This window comes from Syngnathus floridae, chromosome 5 (assembly GCF_059516105.1).
Source record: "Syngnathus floridae isolate MCC-2025c chromosome 5, RoL_Sflo_1.0, whole genome shotgun sequence".
NCBI classification, from domain to species: Eukaryota; Metazoa; Chordata; class Actinopteri; order Syngnathiformes; family Syngnathidae; genus Syngnathus; species Syngnathus floridae.
Genome location: NC_142417.1, coordinates 19,414,021 through 19,436,144, shown reverse-complemented (window position 1 = coordinate 19,436,144; position 22,124 = coordinate 19,414,021). Strand labels below are relative to the sequence as shown.

The following is a 22,124-nucleotide window of genomic DNA, read 5'->3' as shown; positions in this document are numbered from 1 at the left end:
ATGAAAATGTTTTGGGGTTTTTTTCGCACTTGACGCGTGCGCAAACAACGACACTAACAACACAACACTAACGCTCGCGAGTTCCCTCCAATTGTCAGATCCCTGTTTTTTCTCTTAAACTTAATATAAAAAGGGCAGCTGGACATAGTAAAAAGATTTTTAAAAAAGTAACACTTGCATAGGGAATGGGAGGACTTTTTTTCATGTTGACATATGTATATATATATAGTTCCATGTGTGATCATTTGGACTTCCGAAAATTACGTCAGCCGTCCCTTGCAGCTGCTAAGGGATGGGACTCACCCTGAATGGCTAACCCAAGGGCGTACGATCCTGATCCAGAAGGATCCATCAAAGGGTACAGTCTCATCCAACTACCGGCCAATCACCTGCCTCTCCACAACATGGAAGCTGATGTCGGGCATAATATCAGATAAGATCAGCAGGCACATGGATCAATACATGAGCACTGCTCAGAAAGGGATTGGTAAAAATACCAGAGGAGCAAAACATCAACTCCTGGTGGATAGAACTGTCACCCAAGACTGCAGAACTAGACGTACCAACCTGAGCACTGCCTGGATTGATTACAAGAAAGCATATGACTCAATGCCACATACTTGGATCACTGAATGCTTGAGGCTGTACAACATCTATGGGACTCTGAGAACCTTCATCGCCAACTCGATGAAACAGTGGAAAACCACACTTGAAGCCAATGGCAAGCCACTTGCACACGTGACCATCAAATGTGGTACATACCAAGGAGACGCTCTGTCCCCAATGCTGTTCTGTATAGGACTGAACCCCCTCAGCCAAATAATCAACAAGACGGGCTATGGATACCAACTCAGGAATGGGGCCACCATCAGCCACCTCCTCTACATGGATGACATAAAGCTGTACGCTAAGAACGAGCGGGACATTGACTCCCTGATCCACACTACCAGGATCTACAGCTCTGACATCGGAATGTCATTCGGACTTGAGAAATGTGGCCGCATGGTGACTAAAAGAGGAAAGGTAATCCACACAGAGGGGGTCTCACTCCCAGAAGGAACAATAGCAGACATTGAGGACAGCTACAAATACCTTGGAATTCCACAGGCAAATGGCAACCTTGACGAGGAAACAAGGAAAGCAGCCACAGCCAAATACCTCCATCGAGTAAGGCAAGTCCTAAGAAGTCAGCTCAATGGCAAGAACAAGTCCCTAGCCATTAACAGCTACGCCCTACCAGTAATCAGATACCCTGCAGGAATCATACGGTGGCCAAAGGAAGATATACAGACCACAGATATCAAGACACGGAAGCTCCTAACCATGCATGGAGGGTTCCATCCCAAGTCCAGCACCCTGAGACTGTACACTAGCCGTAAAGAAGGAGGCTGAGGACTAGCGAGCGTGAGAGCCACTATCCAAGATGAAACATCCAAGATCCATAAGTACATCAGGGATAAGGCCCCAATGGATCACGTGCTCAGTGAATGTCTCAGACAATGGGCATCAAAGGAAGATGAGGTGCTGGAGGGACCATCATGGGAGGACAAGCCCCTACATGGGATGTACCACCGAAACATAGCTGAAGTAGCTGATATCCAGAAATCCTACCAATGGCTAGAAAGAGCTGGTCTGAAGGACAGCACAGAGGCACTGATCCTGGCTGCACAAGAACAGGCCTTGAGCACCAGAGCAATAGAGGCCCAAATCTACCACACCAGACAAGACCCCAGGTGTAGATTGTGCAAAGAAGGTCCTGAGACAATCCAGCACATAACTGCAGGGTGTAAGATGCTGGCAGGTAAAGCATACATGGAGCGCCATAACCAAGTAGCTGGAATCGTGTACAGGAACATCTGTGCAGAGTATGGACTGGAAGTCCCAAGATCCAAGTGGGAAACACCTCCAAAGGTGGTAGAGAATGACCAAGCCAAGATCCTCTGGGACTTCCAGATCCAGACAGACAGAATGGTAATGGCGAACCAACCGGACATTGTGGTGGTGGACAAAGAGCAGAGGAAAGCCGTTGTGGTTGACATAGCCATCCCAAATGATGGTAACATTAGGAAAAAGGAACATGAGAAACTTGAGAAATATCAAGGGCTCAGAGAAGAGCTGGAGAAGACCTGGAGAGTTAAGACTTCAGTGGTACCTGTGGTCATTGGAGCACTAGGGGCAGTAACCCCCAAACTGGAGGAGTGGCTGAAACAGATCCCAGGAAAAACATCTGACATCTCAGTCCAGAAAAGTGCAGTACTAGGAACAGCAAAGATACTGCGTAAAACCCTCAAGCTCCCAGGCCTCTGGTAGAGGACCCGAGCTTGAAGGGAAAAAGAGACCACCCACGGGGAGTGAGGAAAAGTTTTTTTTTTTTTTTTTTTATAGTTCCATGTGTGATCATTTGGACTTCCGAAAATTACGTCAGCCATATATTTTTATATATATATATATATATATATATATATATATATATATATATATATATATATATATATAAATTAATTATTTTTTTTAGTGGGTAGATATTTGTGACTTGGTCATTTCAAAAGTAGCTCGCGAGCTGAAAATGTTTGGGCACCCCTGATGTAAACGATACATAGCATATGTCCTAAAGGGAGCTGTCACCGATTTGGAACTTTCTCAGCCATTTTAGTGCCTGAACTTGCACCCCAAGTCTCAGCTTGTTATTCGTGTTGTCATCATTGAATGAGTGCTGGATCAGTTCGAGTGACTCGCTCACACTCGCTTTCTCTCGCTGGCTCGCTCGCCCTTTCTCATTCTCGCATGTGCTATGTAATGTGTTTTTTTTTTTGTTTTAGAGAGTAATTAATCAATCGGCTTTATTTATTGCATGTAAAACGTCTTGTAGTTCCACTTATGACCATTAATTAACAATGTCAATCCATTTGGTATGAATCAGAAACCCTGTGATATAGAGGATTGCTGTAATTTGGAAGCTGAAGTTCTGTGACATAAACTCTTGAACTTTTCTGTCACAATTTATAACTGTATACTGTATAGGCTTATAAAAGGATATAGTACCTTCATACCATTATTATTGGTACCATGAAAGAATACTAGAGAGCCAAATATTACTGTATTTTTCGCACATAAGGCACTTAAAAGCCTTCAATTTTCTCAAATAAGGTTTTTAATGAGGTGCATTTTTTTGTGTGGACCGAATTCCAATAATTCTGTAATATGTAGACTTGATGGACCGATCAGAGGACATTATGTTTAATGTAGCTCAAGGGGGATAAACCAATCAGAGGACTATACGTAATATGTAGAGTATGTGCTTCCGCCATCATTGGTAAATAAATACTATCGTTTTTTGCAAAGCAAACAGCATTAGGACCCTCTAAAATGGCACACACAAAGAGACATGCTTACGAGGCGCAATTAGAGCTTTCTAGAAAGCCGGGATCATTGCTGAAGAGCAACGTGACAACGACGAGACAATGACGAGAGGGAACTTGTTTAACGAGAGGGTCGTGTTTAATGGCAAACTTCCCCAACTGTTTAATTCGGATACAGAAGATGAGGACTTTGATGGATTTGCGTATGAATATTGATTAACAACGTGAGTACAGTACTATCTATCTATCTATCTATCTATCTATCTATCTATCTATCTATCTATCTATCTATCTATCTATCTATCTATCTATCTATCTATCTATCTATCTCTCTCTCTCTCTCTCTCTCTCTCTCTCTCTCTCTCTCTCTCTCTCTCTCTCTCTCTCTCTCTCTCTCTCTCTCTCTCTCTCTCTCTCTCTCTCTCTCGCTCTCTATCTATCTATCTATATTTACTTTGTGCCTTGTGGCACATAAGTCCTTCACAGAGCACTTCCACTTGTCACGGTCAGCTGCTGCAATCCTTGCTTCAGACCATGACTTCCATCCTGCGTCTTTCCTTTCTTTCTCGACATTACGCCTCCAGGTGGCCTTCGGTCTTCCTTTCCTTCTTTTTCCATCTGGTATCCAGGTCAAGGCTGTGTTGCAGTCGTTGTTGTGGTCCCGCCATACGTAGTATGTGTCCAATCATTTTCCATCTGCGCATCCTAACTTCTTCACTCAATGGCTTAATTTCAGCTCTCTCTAGTTACTAGAATGCGGAGTATTCTTCGTAGGCATCGGTTGTGGAACACATCAATTGCCTTGCTGTCCCCTTTATTCATTTTCCACGTTTCGCATCCATACAGCAGTAGTGGCACTACTAGCGTCTTATAAAGCTTTAGCTTGGTTCTTCTTAAGATGTCATTGGAGCCCCAGGTCTTTTTAAGTTTGATAAATGGCCCTCTTGCTTTTGACAGCTTATTCTTCAGATCTTTCATACCACCTCCCTCTTTACATACTATTGCTCCCAAGTAAGTGAACTGGTCTACATCCTCAATATCTTGCTCATTGATCTTGAGTCGTTCCTGTTTTTTTGCATTTATCCTCATTGTTTTTGTCTTTTGCGTATTGATCTTGATTCCCACTCGCTTGGCTTCAGCATCCATACGGGTTGTTTTATTCTGCATATTGTGCTTTGTAGAGGAGAGTAACGCTATATCATCTGCGAAGTCCAAATCATCAAATTTTGATGTCAGCATCCATCCAATTCCATTGTCTCCTTCTTGAACTGTTCTTCTCATAATCCAGTCTATCACAATTAAAAACAAGAACCCTGACATATTGCATCCTTGTTTTACGCCGGTTCTGATGTTGAACCACTCACATACTTCTCCTTGGTCTTCTACCGCACACTGGGTCTCTCGTTGCACAGTGTCTTTGTTAGTCCATAAAGTGTTTTCATGTGTTTTCTTGCAGCAGATTCAGCTTCACTTACAATGTCCTCCATCCATTTCCTTTTGTCTGCTTTTATACTTCTCTTCACCTCTTTGTTCTTCTCTGCATACTTCTCTTTTAACTGCTTCTTGATTCTTTCAGAATGTGTTCCCAGGATTTTCTTATTTATTTAATAATGTTTGCTCTAAGAGGCTCCATGATTCCTTGCTGATCCATGGTTTCTTCTTTTTCTATGGTGTACCCAATACTGCCTCCGCTACTTCTGTGTATGCCCTCTCCATTACTTGGAAGTCACGCTCTACCTCTTCATCTCCTGTTCCTCCTCGCTCTTCCTCTTCCAGTACTTGATACCTGTTTCTTAGACCGATAGTGAAGGTCTTGAACATGTTTTCGTTCTTCAGTTTTGCAATGTCATACTTGATTCTGGTGTTTTTCCTTTCTTTTTGTCATCTCATCAGTCTTAGCTTGATTTTTGTACATACAAGATAATGGTCACTTCCAATGTCTGCAGACCTGTGTCCTCTTGTATCATTCACTGAGTTCCTAAATCGTTTATTGATGAGTGTGTGATCAATCTGATTCTTGGTCTTCCCATCTGGAGATACCCACGTTGCTTTGTGTATGTCTTTATGTGGAAACAGCGTACGTGTTGTGACTAGTTCGTTCATGTCACACATTTCGCACAGCCTTTCTCCGTTGTTATTCAACGTTCCGAGTCCGTGCTTGCCCATGACCCTGCCGTAATCTTGGTGTCCATCTCCTACTTTGGCATTCATGTCTCCTGTTACAATCAACATGTCGTGTTTGTTTCTGCTATCTAGTACATCTTGCAGCCTCGTGTAGAATTCGTCCTTTGCTTGCTCTTCTGCATCTTCTGTGGGTGCGTAAATATGTATAATCGTTAACTTAATTTGTTGGGAGTGGTACCTGGCTTGAATGATTCTTTCTTTCACTGGAGTTCAGTCAATCAGGGTTCTTGTTGCTGCCTTCAACATGAGTGTGCCTACACCTTGTCTGTGGTTGTCGTAGTCTCTTCCTGAGTAGATGATGGTTTCTCCTTCTGTCAGTTCCACTCTTCCTTGTCCTGTCCATTGTGTTTCGCTGATACCCATGATGTCCATTCCTCTGTTGGTCATTTCTCTTGCTGCTAGTGTGATGTTGCCGCTTACGTATAATGTTCGTACATTCGAGTTTCCAATCTTCATAGTGTTTTTCGGGTGCAGCAGTGGTCTATTCGGCCCAAGGGCGTCCTGTTGGCTTTGGCCCCTGTGTGTCATCGTGTCTCTGGTTACAGGACTGGCGACAGCGTTCCCCTGATTTGTTGTGTGCGCTCTGCTTCTGGTTTCTGTAATAATGTTTTTTTCCGGGAGCGGGTTATCAGCCCACAGCCCAACCCCCAACCTGGAGGGCCAGAGGAATCACTTTGTCTGGTCTCTACCCTTCGACCTGTTCGGCATGGGTGACCCTGCCAGGAGTGCAATACTCCAGCCGACATAGCTCTAGAGGTCATGGAGACACGCAAACCACCCCACCACACGATAAGGTGGCGATCCAGTTGAGGTGGCGTGAGTACAGTACAGTAAATGGTTAAATCGTAGAATAAACTACAACCGAACTCACTCTCTTGCTTGATGATTTTTGTTGTTGATGATTTTGTTTACCGTAAGTCCTGACATGCATGCGCCCAATAATGCGGTATACCCTATGTGTCGATTAAGTACAGAAGAGTCTCTGAAATTGAGTGCCTTATGGTGAAAAAAACACAGTACTTTTGCATTTTGTGAGTGTCTGACTGGCTATGTCTTCTGTACTTCTGTAGCTTGGAGGTGGAGCCAGGAGTCGCATACTTGCTGACAATATGACACGAGGACCTGTGGTGAGGCTGCCTTCTGCCTGCCAGGCTGCTGAGGTTAAAGCCTGGCTAGAGAGCACAGATGGTTTCCAGACAATCAGAGAAGCCTTTGACAACACTAGCAGGTACACTGACCACACCTGTTAACATGTAGCGTACATGTCCGCATGAAGTGTTTACCATGATGAGGCACATTTGTGGTTGACGTTGTGGCAGGTTTGCTCGGCTCCAGAAACTTCTTGTTGGTCTGGCTGGAAGAAATCTGTACATTCGTTTTCATGCTAAGACAGGGGATGCAATGGGAATGAATATGATCTCAAAGGTAATTAACAAAGAACTTTGTGAGAGTCATTATGTCAATGTCAATCAAATTTTATTCTGACATGAAAAATTGGCATGGCAAATTAATGGTGTACCTGTGATCATCGTGTGTTGTGTCCTGCTGCAGGGTACAGAGCAAGCTTTGAACAAACTTCAGCAGCACTTTCCTGAGGTGCACGTTTTGGCTGTCAGTGGGAACTACTGTACGGATAAGAAACCAGCTGCAGTCAACTGGATAGAGGGCAGAGGAAAATCGGCAGTCTGTGAGGCCACCATCCCTTCTAATGTAGTCAGAGAGGTAAGATTAGGTTTATCTTGTTTGCAAAATATTTTGTCTCTGGCAAAGTAATCCCTTTAAAGCAGACATACGGTTGCAAGAAGTATGTGACAAAATTACCTGGATTTCTGCATAAATATTCATAAAATGTAATTGTAATTAGTCGTATTTATGACAGACAACACAGTTTGCTTCATCGGATACTACATACACACACAAACAATTAGAGGTGGGGGAAATATCCGATTCTTAGATTAATCGCGATTCGGCCATGGAAGAATCGAGAACGATTCACAAACATCCAAATTCCGATTATTTAAATATGCCAAGTAAAGCGGAACTAAAATACAGTAAGCGCATTCTCCGAGACGTTATGTGTAACGGACCAAGAGCACAGTGGCACACTCAGCACAGTTCCGCAGTACACGCCTCTAGAAAAAAAACAACAAACATGGCTGAGCCTGAGATATTCAACCCACTTCGTAAAGAGATCCAACCTGCTCCTAAAAAATTAAAAGTAGACATGTGGAATCATTTTGAATTCTACACGTCTACTTTTAATTTTGGAAATGAATTCGACAAAAGCTACGTTGTATGCAAGATTTGTCACGCTAAAATAAAATACTTTGGTAACACAACGAATATGAGAAGTCATACAGCACGATTCCACCCTACAGAGGAGGTGGGAAAGCCGGCTGCTGCTGTTGCTAATAGCAGCCAGAAAACAATTGAGTACGCTCTGAGTAAGCTGCCAAACACATCGCAAAAGGCCAAGCGAATTACGAACGGCATTGTGGAATTCATTGCAATGGGTTTGCAACCGTACTCGGTTGTAGAGAATCAGGGATTTTGGAGAATGATAGAGGCAACGGAGCCGAGGTACGTCATCCCATCCCGACGCTATTTCACAGACACGGCCGTCCCGGCACTCTACAAGCAGACTAAAGCAGAAATAACATCATCGCTGTTGAATGCAGACCGAGTCGCCGTTACATGGCATTTGTTACTCTAACTGCGCATTTCATAACCGATGAGTGGGAGCTGAAAGCACACGTGCTTCAAACAAGAGCAATGCATGAAAGCCACATTTAGTGAGACAAAAAGAAATGTGGAAAAAGCGCATCATATACATAAATTAAAAATGCATCAATAATCATTTTATAATCAAATCGTAGCCTCTGAATCGTAATCGAATCGTGAGGTGCCTCAAGATTCCCACCCCTACAAACAATTGTGTTTCCATGTTTTTTTTTAACTCATGTAAAGAGAATGCTGATTTTGCATGTTATTACCGGTTTACCGTTCTTTGGCAGCAAAAAGCACAACCAAACATTTCCTGTATTGGCAAAACTGTTTCACTTTTGCAATATGGTTGGGACTAGGGTGTTCACGTGAACTAAACAATACCACCTAAACTGGACTAGACAGACAGCTAAAATTCAGAACAGTCAGAGTCACGTTTACTTATTGAGGAGACTAAGGTCCTTCGACTTAATCAGGGCCTTGCTCAGGACCTTTTATGACACTGTGGTGTCTTCTGCATCATTTTGTCATTGTGTGTTTGAGAGAAGGCATCTTGGGCAGAGATGAGAAAAGACTTTACTGAGCAGTTGAGAAAGCTAGCGCTGTCCTAGGCTGCTAACCGGATTCTATAAAGTTGGTTGAAGACAGAAGGATGCCAAATTATCTTCAAATGATAAGTTAAAAGTTAAAGTCCCAATGATCTTCACACACACATCTGGGTGTGGTGAAATTTGTCCTCTGCATTTAACCCACCCCCGTGTGATTTTGATCCATCCCCTGGGGGACAGGGGAGTAGTGAGCAGCAGCAGTGCCACGATCGAGAATCATTTGGTGATCTAACCCCCCAATTCCAACCCTTAATGCTGAGTGCCAAGCAGGGAGGCAATGGGTCCCATTTTTATAGTCTTTGGTATGACCCAGCCGGGGTTTGAACCCACAACCTTCCAGTCTCAGGGCGGACACTCTGCCACTAGGCCACTGAGCTGGAATCTATCTTGAATGTCCCAACCGCTGCAATAATCTGCAGTGTGCCCAAAGGAGCTCCTTCAGTGTCAGACTTGTATTTATATACCCTATAAGTGCAGAAAGGAACTCTACTTCAAGTCAATTCTTCCCACAGCAAGATCAAGATGTTCAAATCCACAAAATAACTATATAGCAGGGATGAGAATCTTCAGCGGATCCACAGATTTCCATGTTTTTTTCCGTCGGGAGTATCATTTTTGTGAATCATGTAGATCCGTTGAGAAAATCGTTTTTATATGGGGGGGGGGGGTTGGGACAAGTAGTTCGGGATCAGGAACTGCTTCAGATGGGCATGGCTCGAGAGCAGCGTCATCTTACAACTCGGAACACTAAGACGCTCTTAAAGCTATGCGACAGTGAGCGCCCGGCGCGCTGCGGTTGCGCGATCGGACTGAATTAAGCTCCCTGCACACTGAGGTCCACTTAAATTTTGGAAAGTACATCAGGACTTTAAAAATATTTTCTAAATTTCAGCGACGGCTCTGTCACAATAATGCGATCAGCGCGGTGCAGTTGCGCGGTCGTCGACGCGCTACGTTTGCGCGTTCGGCGGTGCACTGCAGTTGTGCGATCGGACAAAATTAAGCTCCCTGCGCACTTAGGTCCACTTGAATTTTGGAAAGTACATCAGGAGTCTAAAAATATTTTCTAAATTTCAGCGACGGCTCTGTCACAATAATGCAACCAGCGCGGGGCAGTTGCGCGGTCGGCGACGCACTACGATTGCGCGTTTGGCGGTGTGCTGCAGTTGCACGATCAGACAAAAATGCGCAAATGAAAAAATGCTTAAAAAAGTCTTGGAACAGATTAAAAAAAATTCCATTATTTGTAATGGGAAAAATATATTCGGAATTCGACCGATTTGCTTCTCGAACCGTCTTCTGGAACGGGTTGTGGTCGAAAACCGAGGCTTGACTGTATTATATTCACCTTGGTAGCCCACCAAGCAGGAATATTTCTTTTTAACAAAACTGTTGAAATTGAGTGATGAAATTAATGGTTTTGAGGTTGCTGTACTGCCAAAATCCAGGAGTTTCCAGGGAGCTTTTCCCCCTTAGCCCCCCCCCCCCCCCCCCCCCCCCCCAGAGCGTTGCCTGTGGCCCCTAATAGAAATTAATTAAAAATAAACCACTTTAACAGCAGGCTGCTGAATGTCCATCTGTATACTAGAAATGGATAAAGGTGGCAAGTGATGTATCAAATCTCTTCAACCTCGCCCGCCGCTAGGCTGTTACTACTCTCCCAGCAGGATGTACTCTACCTTGAAACGGCGTGGATGGCCTCCAATTAATGCTCTTACTGGCTTTCCATTGAAGACCTTTTCCACGATGCCACTTCCTGATACACGTTTATAATTTGGCCTGTAGCCCCTACAGCCCCCAATGGGGGCCTGTGGCCCCTGGCCCACTGCGGCCCCCATTGGGGGGGCCTGCGGCCCCTGGCCCCCTGTGGCAAGTAAGGGGGGGCATGCGGCCCCCAGACCCCGGCTACTTTTCAGTGTTTTTTCATTTTCCTTTCTCATCCCTGATATAGGACTAGGACTGTATAATATTTATTAGATTTGATCGTTTAGTCCATTATTGAGCAAGTAATCAAATAATTGTATTAAATTTATTTTTTGCTATTAAGTTTATTGTAATTGTTTTTTTTTCTCTAGAATTACTGCTAAAGAACCATTTTACATTTCATATTACAGCTGCAAAAAAAAAAAAAAAATTCAGAACACATTTTTTTTAATTTAATTTGTTTCTTTTAATTGCTTATGATTGAGTCACTTGTCTTAACTTTCAGAAAATGGGAGTAAATGACTAGTAATGCATTAAAAATATATATTATTCCTGAGTAACTGACAGTGTGAGTCCATGGTTGGCGCGGGAATTGTCGTGGTAACTATTTCCTCGGTAAATTTGTCTGTCAAAATTCCACTACCAAGCATGAATGTTTGTATGAAAGGAAGGGGGAAGATTGCATATGCAAATTGCATATGCAAATTGCATATAGTCAGTATCCCGCACTCTCCCGGCAGCTAGTGACGCATGATTAGTTACAGTATGATCACAACATCACTTCCAGCCAATTATGTATTGTTTACATCTGCCTCCGTTGGCGCGTTGGCACTTATGTTATGATTGTAGAATGGGTGAAAACGCAAATATTGTGTCACTTTTCGCACGTCTAAACATACTATTTTGCTTCCGAGTCATGTCAAACAACTTTGAATGATACCCCTCCAGTGTTTTCGAGGAAGGAGGAGGTAGTAGTAACTACGTGACACAATCCCTCAAATCAAATCTTAGTGATTTAGTAAGTTCCCTGCTTTGGAATGAAGACACGTACACTACATTTTGCCTTGAAGTGCCAGGAAAAAAAAAGATAATAAAATACTTATACACATGATTGATGCAAGTCAGTCAGGATCGCAAAGGGATGCATCAACTACTAAAGACTACAGGACAGGTCATGTGTCATCTGCCCCATATAACTCAGCCCTGATTTACGTCATGCAATACCACAATGCACACTTATTGTCTCATGGTGGTGAGTGTGTGGCATACTGCAACTGAATCTAATGCAGTAATCTAATCATCACTTAACGTCAGTATTATGTATCTTAATAACATTGAGCGTGGCAAAAAGACACCCAAAAATCTTAGTGGTTTGGTAAGTTCCCTGACTTTCAAAAGGAAGACTCACACTACAGGTATTCAGAGACCCTTCCGAATGACCAAGCTTCTCACCCTATGGCTAAGGGAGAGCCTGGACACCCTGAGGGGATAACTCATTTTGACCACTTGTATCCGGGATCTTGTTCTTTCGGGCTTGACCAATAGCTGGTGACCATAGGTGAGTGTAGGAACATAGATCGACCGAGAGATTCGCCTTTCGGCTCAGCTCTTTCTTCACCACGACAGACCGGTACAGAGTGCGCATCACAGCACACGCTGCATCAATCTACCCGTCGATCTCCCCCTCCATCCTACCCTCAGTTGTGAACAAGACCCCAAGATACTTGAACTTCTCCACTTGCAGGATTTCATCTCAGACTCAGAGAGGGCATTCCAAACTTTTCCAATTGAGGACCATGGTCCATTTTGGCCCCTCCCATAGGTGGTGAGCCCGTGGGAAGGAGGTGCTGATTTTTATCCTAAGCGCTTCATAGTGAGCTGCGAACCGCTGCAGTGGGAATTGGAGATTATGGCTTGACGACACCAACAGAACCACACCATCTGCAAAAAGCAGAGATGCAACTCTGAGGTCTCCAAACCGTACCCCTTCAACTTCTCAGCTGTGCCTAAAAATTCTGCCCACAAAGGTTATGAGGGCAGTCTTAGCGGAGTCCAAACCTCACCGGAAACAAATTAGATTTACTGCCGGCAATGCAGACCAAATTCTGACATCAGTTGTATAGGGACTGAACTGCCCTTATCAAGGTGTTCGGTACCCCATACTACCGAAGCAACCCCCACAGAACTCCCTGACGGACATGGTCCCACGCCTTCTCCGACCCTCCTTTCAGACACCCCTGAATAGACCTTACCACAAAGGCTGAGGAGTGTGATCCCTCTGTAGTTGTTACACACCCTCCGGTCCCCCTTCTTGAAAACGGGAATCACCATCCTACTCTGCCAGTCGAGAGGCATTGTCCCCAATGTCCATGCAATGTTGTAGAGATGTGTCAACAAGGACAGCCCCACAACATCAAGAGCCTTTAGGAACTCCGGGCAGATGTCATCCACCCTTGGGGATTTGCCACTGAGGAGTATTTTTAACCACTTTGGTGACTTCAACCCCGGAGAAGCCCACCACTGCCTCCTCCAGGACATGGGAAAGGTTCTGCTTGAGGTTGTAGTTGAAACTTTTTCTAGAGGGGATTCTGCCAGAGGCTCCCAGCAAATCCTCACAATACATTTGAGACCAGGTCAGACCGGCATCTTCCCCCACCATTGGAGCTAACACACCACCAGGAGGTGATGAGTTGACAGCTCTACCCATCTCTTCACCAAAGTGTCCAAAACATGCAGCCATACCCCCCTTCAGTCCAGCTCACTGTGCACCCTGACCATTTTGGCCCCTCCCATAGGGAGCCCTCCAAGTGCTTGCCATTGAGACGCATCCGGGCAAAGGAAAACAAAATCCAGGATTATCCTTCATCATTAGGGATCCTGGAGTTGTGCTTTGTCTGGCCCCTCACCTCGGACCTGTTTGCTATGGGTGACCCTGCCAACTTAGCTCCGAGGATCATTGGGGCACACAAACCCCTCCACCATAATAAGGTGATGGCTCATGAAGGAGTAATAATTACAGTTAAATGTCATGAAAATGTTTAATGAAAATCATAATTCAATAAATTCCTTAGAAAGACCCAGAACAATAGTCTGTAAAGCATCATGTGTGTTTACATACATAAATTATGTTGAAAGATAAGTGTTGAAAACAAGGACTGATACAAATTTAGTTCTGAATTGCTGAGGTATTGCATATAACCCTCTTAGTTAGCCTGATTTCTTGGGGAGATGGCCTAGAAAAAAGTGCGAGCTGATTCAACCAAGGAACAGCATGAGTTTCCCCTCTCTGCTATGATAGTGCCCTCATTTCATTTGTGGGGATTCGGCACAATTGTCACTTCCTTATTGATGATATGGTATGGTTTTCGTTTATTTAAAACAGAGACAGTGCCCAACACATTGACCATGACAAAGTTGAGAAAGATGCTCAGTGCCAGGTTATAGCATAAATGCTAATTTACACCTGTAGTCCCTGAGCAGGTTGTTAATAACTGTTAATAACTAGGCCCATTTCTACTAATACAAAATGCAGTTAGCCATCAAGCGATGACCACAACCTTAAAAAAATACAAATTCCCAAAAGTGTTCTCTTTTGTGTTATTTGGGTTACAGTTGCCATGTGCATGCATGAGCAGTGATCATAGCAACATCGTGGCAAAAACTGTTGACATTGTGGTTAACTACACTCAAATCTGGCTACATAAATGTTGTACTGTTTTGCCAAATTGACTAAAAGATTTTATGAACCAGCACCATACTCACCTGACTTTCATGCAGACAGCATGGTTTCAGTTTCTGCTCACTGACAATGTGTGTGTAAATCATTGTCATATAGAAAATAAATATTTGTTGTTTTTGAAAGAAAACTCAATGTTCTCAGCTCTCAATTTGGTGGCGTTTACTTACAGTGAGTACTATCATCACAGGTTTTGAAAACCTCGGCAGAAGCTCTGGTGGAGGTCAATGTCAATAAAAACCTTGTTGGGTCGGCGATGGCTGGCAGCATTGGTGGATTTAATGCACATGCAGCTAACCTGGTAGCAGCCATATACATTGCCTGTGGACAGGTAATATCATTCTATCGTTGCTCATTTTATTTGGATTCCTAGGTTAATAGTGTAGCCGTATGTGTGCACCCCAGGATCCTGCCCAGTCGGTGAGCAGCAGTAACTGCATCACCCTGATGGAGGTGTCAGGCCCTACAGGAGAAGACCTTCACATCAGCTGCACCATGCCCTCAATAGAGCTTGGCACTGTAGGGGGTGGAACAAACCTGCGTCCCCAACAAGCTTGCCTCCAGGTATACTCACATTGCATGACCATTAGTGCAAGTAGTGTAATGGTGCATTCACATTAATGTTGTTCTTGTGCCTAAAAAGGTATCATTGTTGAAATATTAGAATGTGTCATTGGAAAAGGAAGATTTTTATCTTTTCCTCAAAGACACTCGAGGGGATGGAAAACCTGCTAGGCAAGACCTGGAGTGAGTTCAGATGCATAACATTGCTCAAAATGACAGCATAGGGACATCCCCATTATATACGTATAACAATAAAACTGACAGCTCAGTATTATTGTTTTAAAATGTCTGATTTGTTTTGTCATGTACAAGACAGGACAACCAGGTGCAGCCCAAACTTCAGTTTATTTAGAGAAAGGGAAAAAGAGAAGTGGAAGAATGGGGTTCCAGGTTGGGCAGCCAAGGGATTGTCAGGGCTGAGTGACCACAGGTGCCGGGACACGGCTGGACGTTTCACAGGGTTGGAGGTAGGCAAGCAAGTAGGCGGGCAGACAGGCAGGCAGGTGGAGGATAACGGGAAGGAGAACAGGCATAGTTGGTCGGGTCAGGCAATGTCCAGACCGATGGTTGTTGGGTCAGGCCGGGTTTGGTAACAGAGATCAGTTTCAGAGACAGCCAGGAACGGGTAGCAACGCGGACGAACTGACAAGGAATGACGGGAAACAGGCGTTTAACTTTTTAAATGCCAAGTGTTTTTGGAAAAGACAACCCCTAAACTCCCAAACAATTTCGAGCATTTTCATTCATTTTTCAAGGCCTACAGAATATTGTTTGCTCTGGCTATGTAAACATGGGTAGCACCAAACAAAGATTAGACTCGATTCTTTCCATAGAAAAAAAAAGTATGATTCTACATTATACTGTTCTTTAGTTATTACCATTTGAAAATAGCTTGGTTTCACTCAAATCAGCAATCTCAGAGAAAATGAGGAGAAAATGAGTTTGAAAATTTATTTTTTGTGCAAAAATCTGCACAACTGTGATTTTGACAGTACTTTTTGGTTTAGTGACAACTAAACAGCCCTTCCCTTCTATAAAACATGAACAAAAATAATGAAAATGTGTTTTTCATGGTAAAAACATTTATTGCCATATTTGATAATGTGCTCAAACAGCAACATTTTCACATTCTATTTGGAAATTTTGGGCCATTTACAGAGATGTTTGCTCACAATGCGTGTGCGTGTTTTGCTATTTAAAAGGGATGTATTTATGTGCATCAGAATACTCGTCAGATGACAGCGATTCAGCCGAACTGTGGCACAAAGCACACAGTATGTGTATGCCTGAGCCGGCGGTGGCTTTTGGAGCGGACTTCCGTGTCTGTGGCATACTCACAGCCGTCTCCTCTAAATTCGCTCCATCGTGTTGCTCTACCGAACTCACTAATAGCAATAGTTTGTTTAATTGTAAGCTGCTTTAAAGCCAATCGCTTCCGTTTGCCATTTTCTCTCACTCTCGGACTTCTTCCTCCATAACTCCACAACTACACTCTCCATTGTGCTCCCATTTGGGCTGGGTTTGCAGTTTACGTGACCTCTTTATGAGCCAGCAAGAGCAACTCTGCCATCAAGTGGTTGGAGTTCACCACTACAATGCTCTATAGACCTGATTTTAAATGGAGAGGTAGCCAGGAGTCTTATTGACCCATTAATCAAATTAAAATAAGTTGACAGGAATACTTGTCGACAGGATATTACGTCATTAATGTCAATGACAGGTATTCTCATTGCTGACATACAAAGAGTTGAATACATGCCCAGATGAGCGGTGAATGTGTGAAGGCACGCAGTGGCGTGGCTGTTGGCCGTGTGTGATAGAAAGCTACCCAGCCGGGTGAATGTGGAGCGGAGACGTGACATTTTTTCACACAGTTGTAGGGGAGATTCGACATGTTTACAAGCACCTTTGGGTGCGATGATAAAAAAAAAAAAAAAATCCCAGGGTTTTTGACGGACTGAACAATAGCATATGACTTTGACCAGTAACAATTGCCATTTCATAATTGGAATTTATTTTTTGGATTGTTTTGGGAAAAGTGAAAGTTGCGTTTTAATGCCACATGATTTCCCCCCCAAAAAATCTCTGAGTCAGGAATTGTGTTTGTGCTTGTGGTCAGATGCTGGGTGTACAGGGGGCCAGTGAAGCTTGTCCAGGGGAGAATGCCAGGCAGCTTGCCAAAGTAGTGTGTGCCACTGTGCTGGCTGGAGAACTGTCACTCATATCTGCTCTGGCAGCTGGCCATCTGGTTAAGAGTCACATGACTCATAACAGGTAAGGATTTTTTAGGTAGTTTGCTGTTGATATTTAAATGTTTTTGTTGTATTTAAGTACATTTTTATTTCATAGAAATAACCAAGAGATGTGAAAACTGTACTTGATTTGAGAGTGATTGTTAAATGAAAGGACATCACAAGGCTTAAATTCTAGCTTATTTTAAGATAAGCTTAAATAAGCATAAAACATAATTCCGTCTTTAGATCCAAAGTGAACCTCCAAGAGATGGGAACCTGCGTCAAGTAAGCCTCCTGAGAGTATCACAGCATGGCTCACCTCTGAGCCCTGTTACTGACTGTATCAGCTAGTCCAGGACCATATCGCCAAATAAGGGACTGAGATGACTGCGGACTTAAAGTGCTTTCAAAATAACACATGTATATGGTCTGGACATGGTGTGGTCTGTTTCGCTTCAACCATATGATTTTATTTCAATGTGAATTGAGTTTGTATAAAATCATACAATAAATGCACATCATCACCTTTATTAAAATGAAAAATAAAAAAGTTAAGTGTTATGTTGAACAGGTGCTAGTGCTATATTGATTGATTGAAACTTTATTGATCCCCGGGGTGGGGAAATTCAGGTTCCCAGCAGCATTCATACCACAGAGTGGGTATATATGTAAAAGACACACAGATGACATGAGCACAACTCAATAGGCTCTTATCAGGCTGCCACACAACGGCGCCACAAAGAGAGCGAATAAGTGCGAAGGTTAAAAGCTATCAAAGCAAAGCAACAAGGCAAGAACAAAGGAGAAAAGTAATAGCGGGCCAGCTGGTAAGAGGCCTAAATATTGTAAATGGTCCCGCCAACCAGCCCCTCTCGATACCATAAGACAGGGGTGTCCAAACTTTATGCAAAGAGGGCCAGATTTGGTAAGGTGAAAATGTGTGAGGGCCGACCATTCAGCCTGACATTCCTCACATAGAACACAAATAAATCTACCGTAATTTCCGGACTATAAGCCGCGACTTTTTTCCAAAATTTTGGACCCTGCGGCTTATATAAGATTTTTTTCGGGATTTTTGTGATGACTTGATCACTTTTACTCTTATTATTATTACTATTATATGCAGTAAAAGCTACAAACAAACTCTTAATCCTTTAAAGCAGGGGTGTCAAACTCATTTTTTTCGCGGGCCACATTGTCGTCATAGCTTCTTTCGGACGGCCGTTATGACTGTCAACCCAAATAAATGTCTCAGCACCTCATATTATATACAGTAAAAGCTACAAAACAAACTGACAAATAACTCGTTTTCAAATCAGACGAGTAAAAACTGGTCAAATATTTAAAAAAAAAAAGATATTATTAAAACTGAAGACAATTTGCAATTCCAGTAATGACACACGAATTTGATGCACAATTTGTCTTCGCGGGCCACATAGAATGATGTGGCGGGCTGTATCTGGCCCCCGGGCCTTGAGTTTCACACCTATGCTCTAAACCCTTTCTCTTACTCTGCCATATCACTCAGAGATTACACAAAGCAGTGGCGCTGTTTGGACCATCTGCATTGTATTGGATTTTTACGGCCTCCGGTCTCCAGGGGGTGCTCTAGCAGGAAGCAAGAGCGAGACAGATGAAGAAGAGATAATGCGCCGAAGAAGACGTGATCGTCTCGCGCATCACGCACACACTCGCATTCACACAAAGACAGGAAGGTTTTATACACAAACCGTCATTGTGGGGGATAAAAGAAATGCATATGATGCCGCTTTTAAGCTATACGTGTCGCTCGCTAGTTTAATGTAATTTAGCGCTTCGTGTATGAATAAGATTAGCATGAACAGACCCTCTTCACACTCGAAGAAATGCATAAAACCGACGACGAAAGAGAGACTGAGAGAGTGTGAGGCGAAGGATATCTAACGCTATTCCAATCGGACACTAAGGAGGAAGACTTCGATGGTTTCAGTGCACAGGAGGAAGATGAATACGGCTCTTTTTTTACTTTTACTGGTATGTTTTTTTTAACCAGCCCTGTTAGTGCTGTGCTACCGTGTTGCTGCTGTGTTGCTGCTGTGTTACCGCCGCGTCTCAGTGACTTTGCTGTGTTACTTCCGTATTGCTGCGGTATTACTGCCGCGTCACAGGCAGTGTTTAGAAAGAAATGTTAAGGTATGTTATTAAAGCTTTAAAAAAACTTTCTGTGTCCAGTCTTTCTTTGCTAATGACTCGCTTTTATTTTGAAAGGCGTCGCACTTCCGTGTAGCGTGCGTGCATGTGAGCTGTGCGTGTAGGTGAACAGCGCGAAGTAATGCTGCACTCAAAATGTGTGCTAACGCGAAGAAAAGAAAAGTTGACAAGGAGCGCCGTGTTTTCAACAAGACATGGACTGCCAAGTATTTCTTTACAGAAATGAAAGGTAAAGCCATGTGCCTGATTTGTGGTACACAGATCGCTGTGTTTAAAGAATATAATTTGAGTCGCCACGACACGACCAAGCATGAGAAAAAATACATGTGTCTGATAAACAAGGCGCATCAGAGGCTGATGCATTGCTAGCAAAACTGCAAGCCCAACAAGGTTTTTTTATCAAACTTCACACCCAGAGATGGAGCGGCTTTGTCATTTGAGGAAATGTTAAAGAAGTTAAGAATAAATTGTACTGATTAATAATTGTTTTTTTATTTCACCTTTACACCACAATTTCACATATCTTAATATAAATATAAACAGAATAATTGTATTCTTCTAATTACCAGTACCAACTATTTAAAATAAATAATTTAGTGCATTTTCCAATGGAAGAAAATTGAGCAGGTTTAAGTTATCGTAGGTGTGGCCCTCTGACACAACTCAGGTTTTTCATGTGGCCCCTTGTAAGATTAATTGCCCACCCCTGCGCTAAGCCATGCAATGATTTATAGGTTAATAGAAGAGCCTTGAAGTCACATCTTAAATGGACTATAACTATAGATGACCGTACTATCACTCAGAGTGATACTGTAATGTAAGCCAATGTAAGTTGGCTAATATTGGGGTAATGTGATCAAATTTTCTTGTCCGTGAGCGAAGCCTTGCAGCAGCATTTTGTACTAACTGTAGACATTTGATGCTGGACCTATGAAGACCAGAGAATAATGCATCACAGTAGTCCAGGCGCGACGTGATGAACGCATGTATAATAGTTTCCGCATCACCGGTCAAGAGGATCGGACGAATCTTAGCAATTTTACAAAGGTGAAAAAACGTAATTCTGGTTATATTCTTAATGTGCTTTTGAAAAGACAGCGTTTGGTCAAATATTACCCCGAGATTAGTTACAGTATCACTCTGAGTGATAGTACGGTCATTTATAGTTATAATGGTTTCCTTAAATAAGTGTTGATAACGAGTTGGCCCAATTATCAACATCTCAGTTTTATCTGAGTTAAGACGAAGGAAATTGAGAGACATCCATTGCTTGATCTCCGCAAGGCACGCCTCAAGATTACAACAGTCCCACGGATCTGTCATCGATAACAGCATATATAATTGGGTGTCATCCGCGTAACATTGAAAACTAATATTATATTTACGTATTGTGTCCGCAAGCGGAACCATATAAATATTAAATAGAATTGGTCCGAGTACCGATCCCTGTGGGACACCACACGTAACATAGCGCTCAGAGGACGTATTGCCATGGACCACTCCGTGCGTCCTGTCTGATAGATAGGAATAGAACTAGCCTAGTGCTGACCCTGAAATACCAACACAACTTTTAAGACGCTCTAATAAAATATGGAAGTCTACAGTGTCAAAGGCAGCACTAAGATCAAGTAGTAACAATACCGATGAAGTGTTTGAATCCATAGTTATGAGGAGATCATTAGTAACCTCAGCAAGTGCTGTCTCTGTGGAATGATTAGCTCTAAAACCAGACTGAAAAGATTCATATCAATTATTGGTGACAATGTAATCAATAAGTTTTGCTATGAATGGGAGGTTTGAAACTGGCCTATAAGTACTGAGACAGTCCGGGTCAAGATTTGGTCGCTTAAGTAACGGTTTAATGATAGCGGTTTTAAAGGCTGATGGCACTATCCCAGAGGAGACAGACAGATTAAGTATATTTAAGACGGACGGTCCTAAAATTTGAAATAATTCTTTAAATAGTTTGGCTGGAAGTTGGTCGAGTAAACATGTTTGTTTAGCCGCACTAACCAATTGTGTAAGCCTTTCAAGGTACACACTTTTAAAATTTGAGAGGGTTATTCATGATCGTCAGCATCGGTAATCAGCGGTCTCGACTGAGCGATTGGAATGGTCATCTTGATCTCATCCCTAATAGATTCAATCTTTCGAACGAAAAATTTTATGAACTCGTCAGCTGAGTGGAAGGCGCTATCGAGGGTCGGCTGGCGTAGTGTTAGCTTTGCTACTGTATCAAATAGGTATTTAGGATTGTTTTTATATAAATAAATGAATAAAATGTATGAGCAATCGACTTTTTTAATGCTTACACTGTCAACCAAATCTTGTAATATATCTAGGGGTCTTTGTGTCACTGTAGTGTCTTTCTACATTATTTCCTTTATGTCATTTTATTTTATGCTAAGTAGATAGCATAGCTCTGCTTCATTGCCTTTCGCTTCTTCTTCCTGCCTTTCGGAGTAGCTTTGGTCACGGCTTTCTTGGAGCCTTTCTTGGCGGCAGGTTTGGCGATGTAGGATTTGTCAGATTCCATTTGGAATATTCTGACCAGATCAAGCCCATTCTGATCAAGATTTTACTACCATCGCTATTGAAAACAAATTGCCCTTACCACGTATGTCTGTGTCGTCAGTATTCGCGTTTCTGTTTTTGCCAGAAGCTGCCACTGCATCTCCATTAGGAAGTGTTAACTCAACATAACAGCACAAATGTGAAACATTTGTGAAATAACACTAACGTTTAAAGTAGAAATGGACAGTGGGATGCTGACACGGAAGCCGTTCCAGCTTCATCTTCTCATAGTATTTCTGGAATATTT

At 42.8% G+C, this 22,124-nt stretch overlaps 1 protein-coding gene across 1 annotated transcript in view; it reads left to right on the top strand.

The window, feature by feature from the left end:
• hmgcra (3-hydroxy-3-methylglutaryl-CoA reductase a) overlaps positions 1-17,681 on the top strand; it is a 52,337-nt gene extending 34,656 nt beyond the window's left edge. Inside the window, exons 14-20 of the mRNA XM_088377272.1 lie at positions 6,614-6,771; positions 6,863-6,968; positions 7,095-7,265; positions 14,506-14,646; positions 14,721-14,879; positions 16,999-17,153; positions 17,360-17,681. Of these exons, the coding sequence (XP_088233398.1) occupies positions 6,614-6,771; positions 6,863-6,968; positions 7,095-7,265; positions 14,506-14,646; positions 14,721-14,879; positions 16,999-17,153; positions 17,360-17,402 (933 nt within the window). The 3' untranslated portion in view covers positions 17,403-17,681. The remainder of the gene's footprint in view (positions 1-6,613; positions 6,772-6,862; positions 6,969-7,094; positions 7,266-14,505; positions 14,647-14,720; positions 14,880-16,998; positions 17,154-17,359) is intronic.
• The last annotated feature ends 4,443 nt before the right edge of the window (positions 17,682-22,124 follow it).